The sequence below is a fragment of the Myxocyprinus asiaticus genome, chromosome 26, assembly GCF_019703515.2.
Source record: "Myxocyprinus asiaticus isolate MX2 ecotype Aquarium Trade chromosome 26, UBuf_Myxa_2, whole genome shotgun sequence".
In the NCBI taxonomy this organism is placed as follows: Eukaryota; Metazoa; Chordata; class Actinopteri; order Cypriniformes; family Catostomidae; genus Myxocyprinus; species Myxocyprinus asiaticus.
This window is the reverse complement of record NC_059369.1, coordinates 16,299,276-16,324,333: the sequence shown is the minus strand read 5'-3', so window position 1 is coordinate 16,324,333 and position 25,058 is coordinate 16,299,276. Positions and strand designations below refer to the sequence as shown.

At 40.6% G+C, this 25,058-nt stretch overlaps 1 protein-coding gene across 1 annotated transcript; it reads right to left on the bottom strand.

Annotated features, from left to right (window-relative positions):
- Positions 1-92: 92 nt before the first annotated feature.
- LOC127417283 (WASP homolog-associated protein with actin, membranes and microtubules-like) lies at positions 93-25,058 on the bottom strand. Its single transcript, XM_051657189.1, has 10 exons — positions 24,422-25,058; positions 11,578-11,751; positions 11,238-11,388; positions 5,469-5,638; positions 4,497-4,665; positions 4,146-4,315; positions 3,963-4,049; positions 2,805-2,900; positions 1,502-1,841; positions 93-835 (listed from the first exon to the last, which is right to left on the bottom strand). The coding sequence occupies exons 1-10, from the start codon at positions 24,935-24,937 to the stop codon at positions 555-557; spliced, it is 2,154 nt and encodes a 717-aa protein (XP_051513149.1). The 5' UTR covers positions 24,938-25,058; the 3' UTR covers positions 93-554.

Here is a 25,058-nt window from a genome sequence, read left to right as displayed (position 1 = left end):
GATTTTAGATAGTTGTAGAATTTTCTCATGAAACCAATGTCATAGTAAACATTGATATTCACTTGCCACAGAAACACGGACTCTAATCCTGATCAGGCACTTCAGCATTTTACTCAATTTTTCTTACAATTAAAAAATCGAATAGAACTCATCAAAAATGAGACGGAAGAGAAGAAATTAACTTGTAGTAGTGCTTTGACAGTTTAAAATGTTCAGTGCAATATTTGTCTATTTTTCAGCTTAACAGCCAAATTCACTGTTAATAACTTTATATATTCTTCTTTTATGGCACATTTCATTGCCAAAACCCAAAGCGATTTCCTTTAAATATGACTAATAAGTCACCTACAATCAAGACACCCAAAGCAGAAACCCAACCTGTGGCATTTATAACCTGTTTGGGTGGTGTTGGAGCTTTCCCTGGCAATTCTCTTCATACCCTGAGTGACTTACACCAGGAACTGACGATGACGGAACCTGCAGCCTTTGGCTTTATAACCATTAGTCTTTGAACAGCAGCATTCAGATCACAGATGGTTAAGGCTGTCGTGTGTTTAACTGTCCCAGTCTCCAGATGGCGTGTCTGAGCCCTCTTCATCGTCAGAGTCATTTGAGATCTTCTTCATCCTCATCATAGCGGCTTTGATGCTTCGCTCCAGCTCAGAGTCTGTGTTGTGGGAGGCGCCGTGTGTAGGGGGCGGGACTTTCTTCAGGATCACACCCAGACGGATGGCTGACATGAGGCTATCTCTGACATCGCTGTCTGTGGAGGTCGTAACCTTTCGCAGATGTTTCTGTCCACGCTGCAGCGACGCTAAAAGCTCGTCCATTGACCCTGCAACACAAACGTGCATATGTTTTATTTGAATGCACAATTGAGTGAATCTCATGAAATATTTCCCTAAAATATTTTTACATTTTGCATAAAGAAAATTAAGCCTATTTTAGGACCATAAGGTTTTTAGCACCGTGACATTTTAGTATTATTATTTTACTTTTCTCATGGAAACATTTTAATGGTCCTAACATAGGCTTAGATTTTTTTTTTTTTTATCCAAAATATTTCTCTCGATTTTGTGGTGAAATATTACCTGGATGTGCTTGACATTTTTTGTATAATTCACTGAAATAATCAAAAACGTTACATTCAAAAACATAAAATAAGTTCAATGCTGTTTAAAAGCTGTTTCACAATAACTAATGTTTGAATTAGGTGAGAATAGGTGTTTAACTTAATGCAGCGCTCTGCAGACAGATCGACACCTGTCTTGATAGGATGCATGCTGGTTAGACAGTTTGCCTGATTTTCTGTCACATAATATATGCCACCAAAGTGGTGCGAGCGGCGAGACGAGCCACATGGCTCAGCCGCTGCAGTTTCCCCAAAACAACTGCACAAGCTCTGATGACGACAGTTTATTCATAATTTGCTAATCTCCCAGATCGGTAAGACGAGTCACAGTTAAAATCGAACATACGTCTGTCTGTAACTGTGATTCACCTGCATTCTGCTCCAGACTGTTTTTGATTGGCAGCTTCTCACTGATGGGTGGAGGAGGGGGAGGAAGAGGAGGAGGAGGGGGTGGGACGGAAGGAAGGGGTAGGACAGGAGGAGATGGAGGTGTTATAGTCTGCTCAGGCTTTGCTCCTGCACCTCCAGCAGGCAACAGAATCTGGACCGGGATGTCACGCTGCTTCAGACTCCGCCCCTTCCTGCAGGGGGTGGAGCTCTGCGGTTCCAGACTGATGATTGACAGGGGCTGGGAGGAGTCATCGCAGCTGGAGTCATGCGATACTGGCCTCACATGAGCTGTCTTTAAAATATACTGACCCTGATGTCTCTAAATGCAACAACACACAAACAAACATATTGAATTGGGACAGGAAATAATTATTACTTTAATTATGAAACATAATTATTTTCATGACATTTAGTTCTGTTAAAGTTTCTCGAATGTTTGTATGCTTCCACAGGTGTGAATGGAACACTATTCTAAAATACTCTGACAGTGTTTCCTGCACTGCTACTGAATTTACAGAGCCACGGCAACAGAAATTGTTTTTGAATTGTTGCTTTGAATATGATAAGAAAGCCGGTGCTGTGAAATAATACAAAGACAATATATAGACAAACCTCATTCAGTCTCAAACTCACAAGTCATCAGTTTGAATCTGTCAGAGCAAATCTTGACTTGCTCATTAGATCAATGACGTGACGTATATTTTGTAATATGTACAGTCTACAGCTTTCTGATACTCTTTATGACAGTCAATGGCAGACGCATGTGCAAACGAAGCACAGATGCAGACTTGCCGCGTGTAACCCACTATTTCTAGACACACGGACAGTCCGCGTCTGTGCTTCGTCTGCGCATGCATCTGCCAGTGACTGTCATAAAGGGTATCACAAAGCAGCAATAGTACACATGCGTTGGACACGTTCGTGCGAGGTCATGGTCAACTTTGAAAGGCTGAACACTCGACTGTGTGTGAGACAGAACGGCACGCAGAAAAACAAATCATATAGTCTATAGTTTGTTATGAGTGTTTAAGACTTGTGAGACTTTCATCAGTGTATTTCCTGACTGTTCATATGACAGTATGTAGTTAGATCGGAACAGTTTAATCATAAAAATGGTACTTTAAAAAAACTAAAACAGTTACAAAAAATAGGGTTGTTTTTGTTTAGTATTAAACAATTGTTAATGGAACCATTATGGAACTGGAGTTGTTAAATTTCTTATAATTGCCATCCTTATACTGAAGGCATCTTTACAACATGTCCAATAACACACAAGTTTTACCTCTCTGAATGAGCGCAGCCTGTTGAGCGTTTTTTCTCTCTCTCTTTCCACCCACTGCTTCCTCTTCTCATCCTCAACTCTCCTCTTCTCTCGCTTCTGAACACACAAACACACATACCTGCAGGACTGTTTGATCATGACACATGAACTCTGTCTGTTCCAAACTTTAGTGTGCCATCTCTCTTTTTACTGTCTACAGATGCAGCATCCTAACTGAAATGGTAACTGATTTTGAACGCTCTTCATAGGCTCCTGACATTAGCAATTTGCTAAGTAGGCTAATTTAATAGCCAAAATATCTGGAAATATGTGAATGAGAAAAAAAATTCAAGGATCAAGCAATTTTGTCATTATTGAAATATGCCATTTTTCAAATTAAATTAATTGTTTAAATTATAACATAAAAGGACTGACAGCGCCCTTGTAAAGGTAAAAAATGCCTCTGGAAATCAAATAATGCCCCTTAATGGAAAAGTTGATTTCTGACCCTGGATCCATCTGACCTATACAGGAATTGAGATAAGTAGCCCCCCATGAGATTTAGCTGAGTTTGTTGTAAAATTTCTGATGTTTTAGTTTTATGAGTTTTATTCCCCTTGCAAAGTGCATAATTCCCCCCCATATGAGCCATATTTCAGAAATGAATTTCAGGCCCTGAATTCTCTGAACTCGTCAGCGCAGTGCGTTCTGGGGTGGCAATCTCCATGAAGGTTACAACTGACCTAGCTGCTGGAGCACACCTATGATGCCTTAAAATGCTGTCTAGTTATAAAGTGCACTAGGTTTTGCAACAGAGTGAATGTGTCACTAACTGGAGAGTTACAGTAACAGATGTTCACTATTTGAAACAGGAAGAACATGAAGTAATCACTCTGCCCTTGAGTGAAACTGATCAACCAGTATAACGAGTATACTGGGTAATCAGATTATTATATCACATGTCACACGACCAGCACAAGCGCAGGGAATTATGGGAATATGACTGTGACCCCTGCTGGACTCCTAAGGGTCTGACAGAAGATTCAGTCGTCATGGCAACTCTGTAGCCCACAGACAGCCCACGGGATCCTACAGTACTGTTACTGTGACTCATTATGGGATGCTTTGTGTGGTGATGCAGTGGGTTGTAGTTACCATGGTTACTGGCGCATTACTCACCAGCTGTGCGGCGTGATGCTGGCGGTGCTGCTCAGATCGCACTGCAACTGAGTGCTGCTGCAGCTCGTGCGCCTGAACACACATCTCCTGCAAAACATAAACACACACACACTCTCTCTCTCTCTCTCTCTCTCTTATCTATAAACACTAACAACTCAATATTTCAACATAATGTGTGTGTACCCGTTGGTTTCTCAGTTGAGCTCTGCGTGATGAAATCGCTCCTCTCTGACGCTCCAGTTGTTTCAGGTGTTGCTGTAGTTGTTTCTGGGCGGGGCTTACATTCACCTGAACATCCTGCAGCTCCTCGGGGTCCTCACAGGTGTCATAATACACCACCTGCTCCTGCAGCTCTGCATCAAACACACATACACACTGTGCTTTAGATCAGTAGATCATATTTTGGTAAAAGGTTAAACTATGTACTTACTGCAGATGTGCAGAATCTTCAGTGTGTTAGTTACCTTTCATATGTTACTGTGTGTGTGTGTGTGTGTGTGTGTGTGTGTGTGTGTGTGTGTGTGTGTGTGTCACCTCTTAGTTGTCGTTGGATGGTCTGGATTTGCGTTTGCAGGAGCAGTTCTTCATTTTTCAGGATCTCAAACTTGCAGTCATGCAGCTCCAGCTGCGTCTCATAATATTGCAGCTCTAGTGTCCTGACCGTGCTCACACCCTCCGCTCCGCCCCCTGCAATACTATGCATCTACAGAGACACTTATTCAAAGTCTTTGTGTACATGTTTGGCTATACATGTGAGTGCCAAATGTTTAAAAATGTCCTTACTAATGTAGCAAATCATGAGAAAACAGCTTTTGAGGACATTCTGGGTGGTCCTCACAATTTGAAACACTCTGGTATTGAAAAATCATCACCTCTGTATAAAAACCACTACGTTCACAAGATGTCCTCACAAATACAGTGAATCAAACGTGTGTAACATCTGACACCACATTAAATATTAATGCGTCACTTCACAGATCTCCATGGCAACAGTGCAGCAGGGCTTGAACTCTTAGTATTTTTGTAAATATGACAAAGTATTACACACACATTCTGCATCAAAATACCCATAATGCACTTTACCATGCAGCATGTGGATCTGACCTCACAGCAGATGTGTGAAACTGTGCCCTCATGTGGTCGCCTGAGGAATACTCGGCCAGAAACAAAATGGCAAAAAGAAAAAACAAGTTCTATACAAATACAGAAATGCACTGTTAGAAGACCTCAAATCTTTCTTTTTTTTTTTACTTAGCTAACTAAATGAGGACATATCATAGACTATGGTTTTAATAAACAGCAAATTATAATGACTACAGACAAACCCAAATCAAAACCTTGCAAAAGAACTTTGGATTTTCAGAAAAATAAAATAAATTTACTTAATAAATAATTTTTCCAATTCAGAACGTCCCTAAATGTTCCCAAAGGACGGTTCTGTCAGACTTAGCTCAGTTCTGGGGACAAATTTGACCTCAAACTCTAGCCAAGTAAACATACACACACCTTTTCTCGTATGTTGCTTTTCTTGCGTTTGATGCACATCTCTTTGGCCCTCATATACTGCAAGGTCTCTTTAGCCAATAGTAAACGTAGTCTCTCTTGCCGGGGTGTGGCCATTGCCCAAGAGGAGTGGCCAAATCGCTTCCGATCCTGCTCCATCTGTTTTACCATACCTAAACACACACACACACACACATTCAACTTTAAACGTCAATTAAATTAATTAAACATCATACATACAATATGAGCATCAAATGATCAGGGTTAGTGTGTGTGCAGTGAAATGACTTTGACACTTAATGAAGTAGTAAATGATTCTGTGATGAACGTCACTGAGTATTGCACTGTACTAAAATATATCAGCACTGTTGGTTATGTCATTATTCATGTGGGTATGGCCTCATCTTTTTTCAGGCATGTCAGCCATTAAAAAGAACTAGTTGCAAATCTGTATTTGTGTGGTACAGATAGAGATGATAGAGTTGCATGTCTTTGCCTGTGATGCTGAAAGAGTTACAGGACAATCATGGAATAAAAATATTTCACACACACAAAAAAAGGGAACACTTACAATAAGGTTCCATTCGTCAACATTAGTTGATGCATTTGAGATGGTGCTTGCTGCTTTTAGAAAAGGCCATGAAGCTTCAGCGTACTATTTCAGAGTCTAGGGGACGGGGTTTTAACATTTCTTAAGAAGTTATGGGAGGGAAACTTGAATTTAGTACTTGAAGATGGAGAATGGGGTAGGATTTAAAAAAATGTCAAGTCTATGTCTAGGGATGCAAGGGTGCGCCTCATTCAATTTAAGATTCTGCATTATTTTTATTGGACTACCTCTAACAGAAAAATACTGGACCACTGCTACACCACTGTTAAAGATGTATATCGCTCTGTCCCACGTGCAGCTTTAGGACTCTCTGATCACTGTCTGGTTCATCTTCTCCCGACCTACAAGCAGAATCTAAAATCAGCTAAGCCTGTAGTAAGGACTGTAAAGAGATGGACTAATGAAGCAGAGCTGGAACTTCAAGCCTGCTTTGACTGCAGTGATTGGAGTGTTTTTGAAGCTGCAGCCACAGACCTGGATGAGCTCACAGATACTGTGACATCATATATTAGTTTCTGTGAGGATATGTGCATCTCTATTAGCACATTTTTATCATTCAATAACAATAAACCATGGTTTACAGGAAAACTCAGACAGCTTCGTCATGCCAAAGAGGATGCTTACAGAAGTGGGGATAAAATATTTTACAACCAGGCCAGGAACACTCTTAAGGAAATCAGAGTGGCTAAAAGAAGTTACTCTGAAAAGCTGAAAAAACCATTTTCAGCCAACAATCCTGCATCTGTGTGGAAAGGCCTGAAAAGCATCAAGTACAAGACACCTCCCCCTCACTCAGTAGAGAGTCAACTAATGGCTGATGAGCTGAATGTGTTTTACTGCAGGTTTGAAAAGCCCAGTCTCACACCCCTCCCCCACACTGATCTTCACTTCACACACACACCAACACCTCCTGGAACCCCCCTACTCGCCCCTCCTGCTACTCAATCTGCACTTATGGTCTTCACACACATCTTCAATAGATCATTGGAGCAGTGTGATGTTCCCTGCTGCTTCAAATGCTCCACCATAATTCCGGTCCCCAAAAAACCCCAAATCACAGGACTTAATGACTACAGACCTGTCACTCTCATGTCTGAGGTCATGAAGTCATTTGAGAGACTGGTTTTGGCCTACCTGAAGGACATCACTGGACCCCTGCTGGACCCCCTTCAGTTTGCTTACCGAGCAAACAGGTCTGTGGATGATGCTGTCAGTATGATGATGCTGGGACTGCATTATATCCTGCAACACCTCGACAGACCTGGGACTTATGCAAGGATCCAAGGATCAACCAAACTGACCCAGCTCTTTGTGCCCACCCCAATCTGTCAGTGGATCACCAGCTTTCTGACAGATAGGCAGCAGCTAGTGAGACTGGGGAAACTCACATCCGGGACCCTCACTATTAGCAGGGATGCCTTCTCTCTCCACTGCTCTTCTCCCTTTACACGAATGACTGCACTGCAAAGGATCCCTCTGTCAAGCTCTGGAAGTTTGCAGATGACACCATGGTCATTGGCCTCATCCGCAATGGTGACGAGTCTGCATACAGACGGGAGGTTGAACAGCTGGCTGTCTAGTGCAGTCACAACAACCTTGAGCTGAACACACTCAAAACAGTGGAGATGATAGTGGATTTCAAGAATCACTCTGGACCCCACACACCCTGCCCACTCCCTCTTTGAACTGTTGCCCTCTGGCCGGCACTACAGAGCACTGAGCGCCAGGACATCCAGGCACAAGAACAGTTTTTAGGACATTTTCCACATGAACAATTAAATTGCCTCAGTACTCCCCCATAGCGCAATAATGTAAATACATATCTCATGTACATATGTAAATTCACATAATTCAATAACTGTACATACCCCTACCTTGCACATACATTAACACTTGCACATGTACATATGCCATTCTGTTACATGTCCTATTTTTTGTCTGTTTATACTCTTACCTTGTTTTATATTCTGTCTCACAGTAATGTTCTGTGTGCACTTGTTTCTCCCATCACCCAAAAAAATTCCTTGTGTACGTGAGAACACTTGGCAATAAAGCTCATTCTGATTCTGAATAAGTACAACTTTTGATTTTAAAAATGTTTTGGTATATATTGAAATTAACATTAAAAGTATTGTTCATTGTTAGTCCATGTTAACTAGTGTTGTTAAATAATGTTAACAAATGGAACTTTATTGTAAAGTGTTACCAAAAAAAACACACACACAAAAAAACAAAAACAAAAAAAAAAAAACACAAGTACTGCAAAAGCAAAGCGGTTTTTATTACAAAAACCAATGTATGTTGGAAATAAAATGCAATAATTTTGCAGATTTTTTCTATCTGATTCAAACAATGTTTACTTTTGGTTTATACAAATATACCAAAATTTACAGTTAAATGCCAGAAAATTGGGACTCTCATTGTGGCTCAATGAGTAACTTTGTAAAATGTTAGACATTTTCCATGGTCAAAAACCAAATGTGGGTCACATGGTACAAATGTAGTTTTTCTTGTCCAACAAAACAAAGGTCTAAAGTACAAATTCTGTAGAAATTTACTTTTATCTATTCACATAAAAACAATAACATCATAATCAGAGACTAAATACACAATTTAGAATAAACAACACATGTGGCTCTTCATTTAATGCAATATCTATATCTATTTTTTGTATATCAGACATGTACATATGCAAAGCTCTGAAATGCATAATTTGTCCAATGAATGTGGTGATTGAGGGGACAGCAAGATGACAGAATGTGTCTGACTGGTATATAGCACTCATCAGCATGTCTTGCTGCCAGTGTAGCACTTCTGATCACACACAGCAGCTTTTCAGCTTTCAACATTTGACATGGCATTATTTTAGGTTACAAATGAGAAAACAAGACAAACCTTAAGTTGCAGTGAGTTTTTCTTCTGCTGATCATATCCACTTCTGTTGAAGTTTGTGGGCTTCATAGAGCATGTAAATTTAGCATGCGACTCAACACTGCTAACAAACCATGCACCGCGTGATGTCATCATACTCTGCCTCTGCCTTCACGTCAAAACATTATGCCACACAGTGAAAGGGAAAGCGGTATCACGAACTGAAATGCAGATTAAAAGAAGTAGGGCTGGGTATTGATACAAATTTCCCGATTCTATTCAATTACGATTAACAAGCTCTCTCTTTAATATGATATCGATTCATATGGGTATATTTTAGTTACAATGTCCATTATTACATATAAAAGACATTCTCTCAGCTAATGCATTTAATTATAAAGGGACCTTTTAACCTTCTAGGCACAATTTGAAAATATTAATTTTACAAATTACAGTATATTGTATCATTGGTTTTTAATCATATTTGTCACATTTTAACTTTTTAGAAATGTTCAAATTCAGTCTATTCCATCAATAAATGTCTTGAAATTTATATATATTGTTACAGGTTTATTGCATATATTTTTTTATTTACAAGTATTTACAATGATATATTAAACAAACTAAATCTGTACTTTCTCTTTAAGACTTCCGGCATCTGCCAGAGAGCGCATATGACAAGATTTATTAAGTGCATCTACATGCGTTTCTTTTTTGTTGTTTTTGATCAGCAGCTGACTGTATTGAACAAAGTGTATTAAAAGATAAGTTTATGGATTGCATTGATCTTTAGACACACAGAACGAGTTAAACCAAATGTTTACTCTCAAAACGCAGTGAAAGGATCTCGGTGTTAACTTCTTCGACACTATACTACTCAATCACTGGTGACTGAAATCTGAAAGTTCACCAGCAAGTGGCTAATCACAGACATTTTCAGTCGCATGGTGTGAAATTTGGTCACACATGAAAGTGATTTACTTGCCTTATGGAGCTGACACATAGAATAACTGTTAGATCTTGGGATTTAGGAATCGATAGTTCAAACGAAGATCACAATGCACGGATGAATGGTCCTAAAAATAAATATTGCAAAGAAAAACTCAAAGACAGAGAAGTGTAACAAAAGAATTGCTACCATAAATCTACAGCAGAGAAGAAAAAAAGGATCTTGGGTTTCATTTACAACATATATTGTTTTTGCACTTAACAACATACAACTTTGCCTTTTGCAGTAAGTATTTGATTCCATACAATTGTCCTCTTGTCCTTAATGTGAGCGTGTCAATGATATTCATGAATCAACATCACACAACACTCACAATTACACATACAATGCATATTGGCATATAGGTCATTAACAAACAAGGTTGTCCAAGGCTAAAAAAAATTAGGCCTTATTTTTATTTTATTTTTTTTTTAAGAGAGAGGTAAAAAGAAAACCTAGTTTAAAACGCATCACGTTTGTAGAAATGTAATCTTTGTGTCCAATTTGGTTTTATAAATTTTGGTACAACATTTACAGAAAATATGTAATGACTTAAAAATGTCATATGATGTTACATAAAACAAAGTATTAAAATACTTTCATTGCACCTTGAATACATGAGAATGTCAACAACCATTAATTGTATTAAAAAAAACAAAAAAAAAACAATTCAAATGCATTTTCAAGACAAAATGTTTTTGAATTTTTGAGTAAAGAATATAAAGAAGTTTTCTCTGTATTACACCACATGACCTGAACAAAATGTGACTTTTCATAAAAATGTCAAAATATTGGATTTTGTTTTTTACTTCACACACAGTCTTAAGGGTCTAACAGGGTCCTCTCTGTTGTAAGGTTTTGTCAACATAAGCAACAAAATGGCTTGACATTGATTCGGTAGACAAACATTTTTCAAATACTATTCATATTTTAAAACAATTGTTTCAGTGCTTAGTTATTTAAAGAACATAAATAAAAGATTATTCTGAACTACTCATTCCAACATTTTTTTTTTCAGCTTTTTTTTCCAAGACTTTTTCTTTTCCTGTTTCTGGACGGTTACACCACATAACATTTTAAGCTCAAGACTTTGTGTTCAAAATTACTTTGAACTCAGAAATTCAAACTCATCATAGAAGAGGTGTATCCAAGTAATTGTTTTATGTGAATTGCCCTTTTATGTATTTTTTAATTTTTTAACTTAATAGATCTGGACAAAAGAAAAAAAAATAGTGTCATTGAATCATTGACTCGTTTATTTCTGAATCAGAGTGCAAATGCAAAGTGTGTGTGTGTGTGTTACCTGTCAGGGCTTTAGATGTGTCTTTAAAGTAATCCACAGTGGCGTCCTGTATAGAGTGAACAGACTTCTCTCCACGCCGATTCCATTCATGCATCTCTGCCTCCAATTCACACACACGCTTCGGTCCTAGATCTTCATTTTGCAGACACTTCTACACACAGTCACACAAAGACACGGGTTTCATCATGATTGAATATAAATAATGGAGAGTTTATACTGTAGGTCCTGTAACTGATCACCATTTCTTTTCATTTTAAATAATCTCTTAGCTTTTTACTTCAGTATCCCTGTGATGTGACAAATGAATTTATAACAGTATAAATATTCCACGTTTGTGTACCATGATCTCAGTCCTGTAGAGTGTGGCAAGCTCTCTCATGTCTCTGAATGGCTGAAGATGATTTTGGTAGAACTGTGTCGCCACACTGACTAACTCTCTGTACTCTTCATCCTCCTCCTCATAGATCTTCATCAAGCGCACAAGTCCATCAGCACTAGAGTGACTCTGCACAAGCTGATGTACACAACACAACAATTACATTAAACACCACCACCACCACCAACAACAATTACATTAGACAACAACAACAACAACAAAAGTCAGACACTAAACACTATAACACAACACTAAACATCACTATGACCTGACTGTCAATCAGAATAAAACAGAGTGGAAGAGAATAGATCAGAACAGAATAGAAGAGAGTGGAGTAGTATCCAACTGAATAGACTAGAATAGAACAGAGTATAACAGAATAGAAGAGAGTGGAGAGGAACACAACTGATTAGACTAGAATAGAACAGAATAGAAGAGAGTGGAGTAGTATCCAACTGAATAGACTAGAATAGAACAGAGTATAACAGAATAGAAGAGAGTGGAGTGGAATACAACTGATTAAACTAGAACAGAACAGCATAGAGTAGAATAAAGTGGTGTACAGCCAAATAGACTAGAATAGAACAGAATAGAAGAGAGTGTAGTAGTATCCTACCGAATAGACAAGAATAGAAAAGAGTAGAATAGAATACTCCTCCACTCTCTTCTATTATATTCTATTTCTGTTTTATTCTAATTTATTTGATTGTAATACTACTGTTTTTATGTTTGTTTGGTGTTTATTGCCATATCAGCTACAATGGCTATTTCAAGGCAAATACAGGTGGCAATCAAACAATTAATAAATACAACACACCTTGCAAAAACAATACATAGACAAAAGGGAGACCATTCAATCCAGTACAGTAAATCAATTCTATAAAAGATCCTTTAGTTGCACTTTTGATAAAAATTCCAAGAGCTTTCCTGGGCACATCTTACAAGTCTTTCAAGGATTTTCTGGATAAAAAACGTTGTACTCAAGATGGCGCCGAGTATGGCTGCTGCGTTGCGAGCTCCGTCACAACACTGTAGTGTTTTGTTTGTTTTGTTTACAATTCTTGTGTTTTTCGTACTGGATGTTGTCTGCCTTATTGTCTATGACAGACAAACACTTTTGGACATTGGTTCAGCAATTACACACCGCAAACTGGACTTCAAATTCCTTAATGCCGACCCGCTGTTTACAAACACGCCAGCGGAGCCCTTTGTCTGGGCTGCCCGGCCGCGTCAACGCAGGAGGAAAAGGGGAAACAGATCCGGCGTTCTCATCAGAGTGAGACGCCCCACAAATCGACCCCCGCTACCCAGTATTCTACTGGCAAATGTTCAGTCTCTGGATAACAAGCTCTGCGAGCTAAAAGTGCGGATCTCTTTCCAACGAGAGACAAGGGAATGCTACATTATCTGCCTTACAGAAACTTGGATGTCTGCTGAGATTCCAGATTCAGCCATTGAACCCGTGGGGTTCCATGCACCGAGCGGACAGAGAGCGAAAGACCTCTCAGGTAAAAGCAGAAGTGGTGGTGTATGTTTTATGATCAACAAATCCTGGTGTGATCAGAGGAACGTACATTCTATCAAGTCTTTCTGCTCTCCTGATCTGGAATTTCTCATGCTTCTGTGTCGACCATTCTGGCTATCGAGGGAATTCACAGCAGTCATCATCACAGCTGTGTACATCCCGCCACAAGCCGACACAGACCGGGCACTCAAGGAACTGTATGGGATTATAAGCAAGCAGTAAACCGCGCACCCTGAGGCCGCGTTCATTGTGACCGGGGACTTTAATAAAGCCAGTTTCAAATCAGTCGCACCAAAATACCACAAACATATTAGTTTTAACACACGAGGGGACCGGGTTTTGGACCATTGCTACTCTCCCTTCCGGGACAGCTACAAATCCCTCCCCCGCCCACCATTTGGCAAATCTGACCACTCTTCCATTCTGCTTCTGCCCACTTACAGGAAGCGCCTACCCTCAGAATGACCCAGTACTGGTCGGACCAGTCAGACTCTATGCTACAAGACTGTTTTGATCACGCAGACTGGAAGATGTTCCGGTCCGCCTCTGATGACGACATCGAGCTTTACGCTGATAGCGTAACGTGTTTCATCAGAAAGTGCGTAGAGGATGTCGTTCCGACCAGAACAATACGGATCTTTCCGAACCAGAAACCTTGGATTAATAGCGATGTTCGCGCGGCACTTGATGCGCAGACCTCCGCTTTTAATTCCGGGAATGCGGAGGAGCATAAACAAGCCAGTTATCAGATCAGCAAAACGTCAGTACAGGAACAAGATTGAAGGACAGTTTAACACCACCAACTCTATAAGCATGTGGCAGGGAATTAACATCACGGACTTTAAAGGGAATAAAAACTCCGCCGCGAACACCGCTGCCTCTCTCCCGGATGAGCTAAATACTTTTTATGCTCGTTTTGAGGGAAATAACACCGCTCTCGCGGAGAGAGCTCTCGCGGCCGAAGCTACAGAGGTTAGTTCACTCTCCGTCTCTGTAGCGGATGTAACCCGATCCTTCCGACGGGTGAATATCCGCAAAGCTGCAGGTCCAGACGGCATTCAGAGCGTGCGCGAACCAACTGGCTGGTGTTTTTACGGACATTTTCAACCTTTCCCTCTCTTTGTCTGTAGTCCCCACATGCTTTAAAACGTCCACCATTGTGCCTGTTCCAAAGCAATCTAAAATAACTTGCTTAAATGACCGGGGTCCTGTTGCTCTGACCCCCATCATCAGCAAATGCTTTGAAAGAGTAATCAGAGATTACATCTGCTCTGAGCTGCCTTCCTCACTTGACCCACTGCAGTTTGCCAACCACAACAACCACTCCACTGATGATGCCATTGCATCTACAATACACACTGCTCTCTCCCACCTGGAAAAAACAGAACACTTATGTGAGAATGCTGTTTGTAGACTACAGCTCAGCATTCAAAACCATAGTGCCCTCCAAGCTTGATGAGAAACTCCGGGCTCTGGGCTTAAACAGCTCGCTGTGCAGCTGGATCCTAGACTTCCTGTCAAGCAGATGCCAGGTGGTTAGAATAGGCAGCAACATCTCCTCATCACTGACCCTCAACACCGGAGCCCCGCAGGGCTGTGTTCTCAGCCCACTCCTGTATTCCCTGTACACACATAACTGTGTGGCAACACACAGCTCCAATGCCATCAAGTTTGCTGATGATACGACGGTGGTAGGTATGATCAATGACAATGATGAAACGGCCTACAGAGAGGAGGTGCACACTCTGACACACTGGTGTCAGGAGCACAACCTCTCCCTCAATGTCAGTAAGACAAAGGAGCTTGTGGTGGACTTCAGGAGAAGAGATAGAGAACACAGTCCCATCACCATCAATGGAGCACCAGTGGAGATAGTCAGCAGCTTCAAGTTCCTGGGTGTCCACATCACTGAGGAACTAACATGGTCCATCCACACTGAAGCCATTGTGAAGAAAGCTCATCAGCGCCTCTTCTTCCTGAGATGGCTGAGGAAGTTTGGAATGAACCGCTACATCCTCACACGGTTCTACACCTGCACTGTAGAGAGCATCCTGACTGGCTGCATCTCCGCCTGGTACGGCAATAGCACAGCCCACAACCGCAAAGCCCTGCAAAGGGTGGTGCGGACTGCCAGACACAACATCGGAGGTGAGCTTCCCTCCCTCCAGGACATATATAACAGGTGGTGTGTGAAAAAAGCTCAGAGGATCATCAGAGACTCCAGCCACCCGAGCCATGGGCTGTTCTCACTGCTACCATCAGGCTGGCGGTATCGCAGCATCAGGACCCGCACCAGCTGACTTCATGACAGCTTCTTCCCCCAATACATCACACACCAACCTTCAACCAAAACTCCTGGATCTTAACACACCCCCAAAAGACATGGGTTATGTATCCATCCTCAGATTGGCATTGCCAGCAGGTGGGTGTGTCTTTAAGACCAAACCTATACAATCTAGAGGTGGTCCAATAGAACCGATGTAAAATCTTGAATTGCATAAGGCGCACCCTTGCGTCTCTAGATGCAGACTTGATGTTTTTTAGAATCCTAGCCCACTCTCCCTCCTCCAATTCAAAGTTTAAATCTTTCTCCCATAACCTCTCGAGAGAAGCTGAAGCTCCGTCCCCCAGACTCTGAATTAGCAGGGAGTAATACACTGATGCCTCACGACTTTTTCCAAAAGCAGTAATTACCACTCCCATAGTATTTGACGCTTTAGGGGGGTGTATGTTATTCCCAAAAATAGTACAGAGCAAGTGACGCAGCTGTAGATAACTAAAAAAACTAAGATCTGGGGATCCCAAAATGTTGATCCAAATTTTCAAAGGATCTCAAAACACTACTCTCATATAGGTCACAGAGTTTAGTAACCCCCCTCACAATCCACTCTGACCAGCAGAAAGGGAACTTATTAATACATAATTTGGGGTTCAGCCATAAGCAAGGCAACATATAGATAAATATCCAAATTAAACACTCTGGACACTTTTGTCCATACCGAGTGCAAATGCGAGATAATGGGGTGTAATTTAACTTCTCTGATTAGATTGATAGAAAGGCTTTGCAATGGCAAAATAGAGGCAAGAACTTCCTGTTCAATACAAAACCAGGGAGGGGCTCTTTCAGGTGGAAGCAACCAATGAGCCAAATGTCTGAGACCGAACGCATAATAATAAAACAAAATCTTGGGTAGGCCTAGCCCACCTTTGTCAATTGGCCTATGCAGCTTACTGAAATGTAATCTGTGATGCTTACCATTCCAAATGAAAAACTTCGCTATGCTATCGAAATTGCTTAAAATAAGAGAGGGAGACATCTATAGGGGAGTAACATAGCAGGTAGTTGAATTTTGCAATACAATTCATTTTAATAACATTAACCTTCCCAATCATCGATAAATGTAATGAAGCCCACATCGCTCGAAAACTTTTATTAAGGGTCAAAATTAACTAACTAAATCAAACAAATTTGCTGGGAATAAAATACCCAAATCCTTAAAAAAAGCCTTGTTTGGGCCACTGGAAAGATCACGGCTGGAAAGCTGTTACTGGGCAGTATGCTGTCAGAACCAAAGCTTCAGATTTAGACCAACTGACTCTGTATCCTGAGAACTTAGAAAAGGAATTAATGATTCTGTGGAGACAAGTCATAGATCTAGTAGGGTCAGAGACAAATAATAAAATATTATCTGCGTAAAGCAGAAGCTTATACCTCCTGCCATCACCCCTGGAAAATCATCCTCCTTTCTTATCGCGGCTGCTAATGGTTCCAGGGCAAGACAAAACAATAATGGGGAAAGAGGACAACCATTCCGGGTGCCCCTATCCATTTGTTTGTACCACTGCTACTGGATGTCTATAAAGCAACTTAATCCATCCAATAAACTTACTCCCAAACCCATACATATCCAAAATCTTAAAAAGATAATCCCATTCTACCATATCAAACGCCTTTTCGGCGTCAAGTGAGATGGCAGCGACCGGAGATTGTTCATTCGCTACTGACCACATGATACTGATGAAACGCCTAATGTTATCAGAAGAGCTACGGCCCCGAATAAACCCCACCTGATCTATATGTATAAGAGATGTCATAACTTTACTTAATCGATTAGACAATTTTTGACAATATTTTAACGTCTAGCTGGATCAGGGAAATTGGACGGTAACTCTTACACCCGCTTGAGTCTTTGTCCTTTTTAAGAATCAGACTGATCCAGGCTTGTGTCATGGTTGGCGGAGCTTTCCATTCTTTAATGATTCCGTATAAACTTCTAACAAAAGTGGAGCCAGTTCTGTAGCATAAGATCTAAAAATTCTGTGGCAAAGCCATGTGGCCCCTTTGCCTTTCCTGTAGGCAGGGCCTTAATTACTTCATCAAGCTCCTCCAAGTTTATCTCAGAATCAAGAGAATTTTTTTGCTCAGTCATCAGTTTAGGGAGTTCTAATGGTTCCAAAAAGTTTCTAATATCTTCATCAGTAGACGAAGACGTGGAACTATAAAGATCAAGATATCAATGGATAGCATTATTAATATCAATGGCTGAGGTAAAAATTTCACCTCCAGCAGATTTCACTGAGGGAATGGTAGAAAAAGACTCTCTCTGCTTTATACATCTAGCCAAAAGCTTCCCTGCTTTGTCCCCCGACTCAAAGTATGTCTGTCTTGCCCTGAATAGCCAAAACTCCACCTTCTGTGACAAAATAGTATTATATCTGTATTTCAATTGGGTCAATTCTCTAAGGTCATCAGGCGACATTTGGTGCTTCAGCTCTGCCTCGGCACTTTTAATTTTCCCTTCCAACTCCACGAGTTCTCGTGCTTTGGATTTTTTGACGAATGAGGCATACTGTATGATCCGGCCCCTAAGAACCACCTTAAGTGCCTCCCAAGCCACGCCCACAGAAGATACGGAGGACCAGTTGGTCTCCATATAAACACTGATTTCAGCCTTTAACACTTGTTGGAAACCAGGATTTTCCAAAAGGGATATATTAAAGAGCCAACTATATGATTTCTTTTTCTCTATATGTGGCAACACCTCTAAACACACCAAGGCGTGATCTGAGACCAAGATGTTTCCAATTGAGCAATCAACAACAGATTAAATGAGGGACTTAAAAAAAAAATCTATTCTAGAATAAATCTTATGGACTGATGAAAAAAATATAATAATAATAATAGTCCCTACCAGATGGGTTCAAAAGTCTACAAGACCAAGATTTTACACTGTTGAAAATCAGTGTTGCTCTAGGGGGCTTACACACTTTTGCTTCACTGTGATCAAGGACTAAGTCCATCAATAAATTAAAGTCTCCTCCCAATATTATATCAGGAGGGGTGCCAGAGGTTTGCAACATCCCTTCAAGATCTATAAAAAAAGCCCTGATCATCAGCGTTGTGCGTAAATATTAGCCAAAATCAACCTTTGCCCCTGAATTTCTGCTAAAACAATAATGACTCTTCCTAATTTATCTTTAATCTGTTTGAGACATTTGAATTGTAGATGTTTATTTACCAATATAATGACTCCCTTACTCTTACTTGAGCCAGCACTAAAAAAAACATGTCCACCCCATATCTTCCCAAATTTTTCAGCTTCCTGTGTGGAAAGATGCATTTCTTGAAGAAACACTATATCATATTTCTTACGTTTAAGAAAAGTAATAACCTTCCTTCTTTTTATGGGGTGCCCCAACCCATTCACATTCCACGTGGAGAGAGACAATCCACTCATATTAACATTTGACATTTTGACATATTAGAAAAAATGTATTGTGTCATAAACAAGATTATAAAGACCGCATTCCAACATTAGTGCAACAGTCAAACCCCGAACTTCCCCCCAAACCAAACAAACAGAAAAAAGAAAAACGTGCGCATAAACCCCGTGCACGATAGCGCCAACTGGCGTCCAGCCCTTTAAACTCAAACAGTCCATGTACGCCTACGAGTCCCTGTGACAACTTTGCCGTCGGATTGCTCAAGTTTCTATACAAATTTTATGAAACAGAATTACATAACAGAAAATAATCTATAACACAAACTCCAGCCAATAGGCAGAATAAACACAAAGAATGTGTAGATTCATTCACAAAACTGTCCCGAAGGTGTGTTCCTCCACAAAACAAGCTCCAGCCACTAGCGGAACCAGTACAAAAAAAAAAATGTATAAATAAATAAATAAATACGTTCGGTTTCCTCGGGCAGTCAAACGAATGTTCAGTGAGCCGGCTGTTTATGAGTGCAGCAGATGACCTAATCCTTCCAATGTCCTGCCAAAAATTCTCCACAAAACAAACTCCAGCCAATAGGAGGCATAAACACATGGCACATGCAGATTCATCCAAAACTGTCCCGAAGGAGTGTTATTCCATAAAACAAACTCCAGCCGCTAGGCGGAACCAACACAAAAAGAATCAAAACAGGCACCCCGTTTCCTTGGACGGTCAAGTGAATATTCAGTGAGTCAAGCACACTTGGCAATGTGAGAAACACACAATGACTTCATCAGTCCATTGATTTTATGAAAGACATCACTTGTTGTGGGCATGTAAATATTTTATGGCCATCCATAGTATCTATGATCAGTTTGGCCGGGAACATCAGTGCAAAAGCAACCTTCCATTGATGTAAGAGTTTCTTGCATTCCATTGATGCAGAAGTTTCTTGAAGGAGTGTTTTTCCACAAAACTCCAGCCACTAGGTGGAACCAACACAAAAAGAAACAAAAAGGCGCCCAGCTTCCTCAGACAGTCAAGTGTATGTTCAGTGAGTCAAGCTCACTTGGTAGCAACAAGAAAATCATCAAATGGCTTACTCAACCCATTGTCTCTATGAAGGACAATGCTTGCTGTGGGCATGTAAATATTTTGCAGCCATCCTTAGTATCGATTCTCAATTTAACCGGAAATATCAGTGCAAAAGCGACCTTCCGTTGATGTAAGAGCATTCCTTGAATCGATCATGTTTCTCTCATCGAATTCGCAAAGTCTGGGTACAAGAAAATGTTGTGGTTCTTCCAAGAAAGCCTTCCTTTACTTCGCGCCTCCCCGATCTTTATCGGATGATCTCAGAAATTTGGCCAGAATTGATCGGGGCCTGTCTCCCTCAGCGGATCTCCGAGCCGGGACTCTGTGAGCTCGCTCTATTTCCAGTTTATGGCCTGTTGTGTTGAGCAGACTCAGAAAGAGCTCGTCTAAGAATTTCACCATATCTCAGCCATCTTCATGCTCAGGAATTCCAACAATTCGGGTGTTGTTTCGCCAATTATGATTTTCAAGGTCTTCCAACTTTTCCCAAACGCATTCCAAATCTACTTTGGTTGCTAGCGGTTTGTCAGCTAACTCCCTCTCTGATGACTCCAGATAATCGATCCGTTTCTCGACGTCCCCAATTCTTTTAACCAACTCACAGAATCTAGTCTCTATCGCAGTGATCGATCGACGTATTACCACAAGATCCTCCAAGTCCGACACGACCTTCATCAGCATCACAGATATACTCGCCAGTTGACACTGAATTTCTCCCGCCACACCATCCAAACTGAGTCCCTGGTCTGCGGCCCTGTCTGGGGTATCAGCTTGAGCACGTGTCTTTTAATACCACCAGAGCCCAAGGATTTTGAATTCTTTGACATGTTGACTTCTTAGAACCATTATGTAGCAGGGTGTATTGAATCTCACCAGTTTAAGACACAAAAAGAATAAAAAACTAGCAAAGTGCGCAAAGCTCGCCGTTCACACATCCAACTCCCGCATGGCATCACGCGACTCTCGGGATTCTGCACTCTTTAATTCTTTCTATGAGAGCTTTTTTAGCGACCATGTCTGCTTGCTCATTTCCAAGAAGACCGCTATATCCCAGGATCCAACAAAAGATTATGTTGTAATCGTTTCTCATCAGTTGATTTGCTTTCATTAAAATATCAACAATAATGGGACGTTCCATCTTCAGGGATCCCAGTGCTTGAAGACAGGATTTTGAGTCACTGAGTACAATAAAGTTTCACTCTTTTGCATTTTTGTAAACTACTACTGTGGTATAGAACCAAATAGACTAGAACAGAACAGAATAGACTAGAATAGGACAGAAGAGAGTGGAGTAGAATCCAACTGCATAGAACAGAATATAGTAGAATAGAATAGAGTGGAATACAACTGATTAGACTAGAATAGAACAGAGCAGAATAGAATAGAAGAGAGTGGAGTAGTATACAATCAAATATACTAGAATAGAACAGAGCAGAATAGAGTAGTACTCCACTCTCTTCTATTCTATTGTATTTCTGTTCTATTCGGTTGTATACTACTGCAGTATAGAACCGAATAGACTAAAATAGAACAGACTAGACTAGAACCGAACAGAAGAGAGTGGTGTAGTGTCCAACTGAATAGAACAGAGTAGAATAGAATAGAGTGGAATACAACTGATTAGACTAGAATAAAACAGAGCAGAGCAGAGCAGAATAGAATAGAAGAGAGTGTAGTATCCAAATGAACAGACTAGAATAGAGCAGAATAGAGTAGAATAGGATAGAGTGGATTACAAATGATTAGACTAGAATAGAACAGAATAGAAGAGAGTGTAGTAGTATCCAACTGAATAGACTAGAATATAGAAGAATAGAGTAGAATAGGATAGAGTGGAGTGGAATACAACTGATTAGACTAGAATAGAACAGAGTAGAATAGAAGAGAGTGGAGTAGTACACAACCGAACAGACTAGAATAGAACGGAGTACAATAGAAGAGAGTGGAGTAGTACACAACCGAACAGACTAGAATAGAACGGAGTACAATAGAAGAGAGTGGAGTAGTACACAACCGAACAGACTAGAATAGAACGGAGTACAATAGAAGAGAGTGGAGTAGTACACAACCGAACAGACTAGAATAGAACGGAGTACAATAGAAGAGAGTGGAGTAGTACACAACCGAACAGACTAGAATAGAACAGAGTAGAATAGAGTAGTATTCCACTCAATTCAATTTCAATTGCTTTATTGGCATGACTGTATGGTACAATATTGCCAAAGCACAAGTTATAATCAAATCAAACAGAGCAGAAACGTGTATAACATTAATCAACAGATTTAAACTGTGGATTTTTAGAACACAGTAATTAACAAACAAATAAATAAAAGCATTTTATGTAAATATTTTAAATCACATGTAACTGATACACAGTAATATACAGTATATATAATGAAATAATATATTAACTAATGTATAAATGTAAGTGAAAAAGTTTGGTTTATTGGCTCAAGAGTTCTTTCTCTCAGGTTATGGCAGAGTGTGACATATTTAGCAGTTGTAGGGCCATGTGTTCTTTCTCTCCTAATATGATTTGAATTTGTTAAATTTCAGGCAGTTCACATATTTCAGGTATAGATTCACTGCATTTTGTGAAGAATGTGTTTCTAATTAATTGATATTTTCCACAGTGGGGGAGAAAGTGCATCTCTGTTTCAACCTCTCCATTCTGGCAGTAAACACATGTCCTGTTTTCTCTGGGGTGCCAAGATTTTTTAACTCTCACTCTTTCTATGAAGAGGTTATGATCACTCAGCCTGTATTTGGTCAGTATGTGCCTGTTTTACATCTCTGACGGTGGACAGATAAACCGGCAATTCATATTTTCTTTTTAGACTTCTATAGTATTCTAATTTGTGTTGTGATTTAGTTTAATTCTCCCAGTGTTCCAAATAGGTATTTTTATTGTGCTTTATGATTTGGCCGAATATGATAGTTTTATTTCAGGAGTACTGGTCTGTAACTGGTTTCAGCTGGCTGAGAGGACTGCTTTTGGGGTTCAGCTCTTGGTCTAAAAATGCTTCATGATGGAGTGTTTGATGGGGGCTTGATTTAAGGTGTTTCCAAAATTTAATAAACCTCTTTTGAATGTGTAAAATGAATGGGTATCTGCCTAGTTCAGCTCGGCATGCATTATTTGGCGTTTTCTTTTGGACTCTTAAAATGTTCCCACAGAATTCTTTATGGAGGGTGTCAACAGGGTGATTATCCCATTTAGTGAAGTCGTGACTTCAGAGGAGTCCCCAGATCTCACTTCCATACAGGGCGACAAGTAAAATGACACTGTCAAAAATTTTGTTCCAGGTTTTGATTGGAATTTCTATGTTATGAAATTTTCTTTTAATGGCATAGAATGCTCTCTCTGCTTTCTCCTTCAGTGTGTTAACAGCCAGACCAAAGCCACCTGATGCGCTCATAATTTAGTGTGTGTATTCTAGGGTGGTGTTGCCAGGTATGAAAATATATCTGATGTCTTGAAGTTTGGCTTTCTTTTGAAAAATCATAATTTTGGTTTTAATAGGATTGACTGCCAGGGCCCAGTTGTGGCAGTCCTGCTGGAGCAGGTCTATGTGCTGCTGTAGACCTTCAGCTGTAGGTGACAGCAGCACCAAATCATCTGCATACAGGAGAAACTTCACTTCTGTGTCGTTTAGGGTGAGGCCAGGAGCTGCAGATTGTTCCAGCGTTGTTGCCAATTCATTGATATTAATGTTAAAAAGAGTGGGACTTAAAATGCAACCCTGTCTCATCCCACGGCCCTGAATGAAGTATTCAGTTGTTTTGTTGCCACGTTTTATAGCGCATTTATTGTTCAAATAAATTGATTTAATGATATCATACACTTTACCACCTACACCAGTTTGGAGAATTTTATAGTATAGTCCTTCATGCCAAATGGAGTTGAATGCCTTTTTAAAATCAAAGAATCATGCAAAAATTGTAGATTTCTGTGTTTGGTGAACATGCTTCTCAGTCGGAGTGTGTAGCGAATAGATATGATCTGTTGTGCGGAAGTTTGGTAGAAAGCCAATCTGGTTTTACACAGGATAATGTGCTCCATAAGGAAGGCCTGTATTCGGGTGTTTAGAATACAGCAGAACACCTTCCCCAGGTTACTGCTGACACAGATGCCCCGGTAATTGTTGGGGTCAGAGTTGTCTCTGCTCTTATAAAGAGGAAATATTAGACCCTTGTTCCAGATTTCAGGAAAGTGACCTGTTTGTAAAATAAGGTTGAATACCTTAAATAAAGCAATTTGAACAGAATAAAAGAGAAGAGTGTAGAGTGGTATACAACAGAATAAACTAGAATAGAACAGAAATAGAGCAGAGTATAATAGAACAGAAGAGAGTGGAGTAGCATACAACCGAATAGACTAGGATAGACCAGAATAGAGTTGAAAAGAAGATCATTTTTTAGTGTAGTTTGTATGTGAATCATGGGAGCTGTTGTTGTTGTTGTCCTCACCGCGCGCAGCGTGTCTTTGGCGCGTTGAATCTGGTCGCGCATTGCGTTGCATTTAAACTCGTGCATGTCTTCGAAGTACTGCTCCTCATCTCTGTCACTGACGCTGAAGAGAGCGTCCAGCACGATTCTGCGGCCGCACACGTCCACCGCGGCGCTGAAGTATCGCTCCAGCTGCCTGCACGGCGCGTCAGCGTCGTTCCGGGGCCCGCTAGAGAACAGAAGCTCCCATAGTTTCGGCTCGCGGAAGCCTGTCAGGTCCGGGAAGAGCGGTTCGAGTTCGTCCCGCACCGCGCTCAGCTGCGAGTGCAAGTGTGTCAGGTGCTCGCTGGAGAACAGACCAGCACAGCTGCCGCTCGCGTCGCCGCGCCGCTGCAGCGTGCGGTTATGGCACGTCACCGCGAACTTGGTCTCGATCTCGTTCCACTCCACGATAAATTTGAGTTTATGGGTCTCGCTGTCGTCGAACGCATCTGGTTTAACGGCGACCCATCCGTCCAGACTGTCCGCGTCACCCATCGCGTTTATTTGAGACCTTTTTCACTGTGACTGTGATGACGCGTTTCCGCCTTATTTAGCATCGTAAATCTAGCAAACTTTTTTTATATGATAATATTTTTTAATATTGAGTGTACATTTA

What these genes read in the sequence shown, in the direction of transcription:
- LOC127417283 (XM_051657189.1), bottom strand. Translation starts at nt 24,937, where the DNA reads ATGGGTGACGCGGACAGTCTGGACGGATGGGTCGCCGTTAAACCAGAT. An exon ending in CACATCTAAAGCCCTGACAG is followed by an intron (nt 5,639 to 11,237) that starts GTAACACACACA and finishes GTGTGTGTTTAG; the next exon opens with GTATGGTAAAACAGATGGAG. An exon ending in GGCTGCGCTCATTCAGAGAG is followed by an intron (nt 1,842 to 2,804) that starts GTAAAACTTGTG and finishes TGTTGCATTTAG; the next exon opens with AGACATCAGGGTCAGTATAT.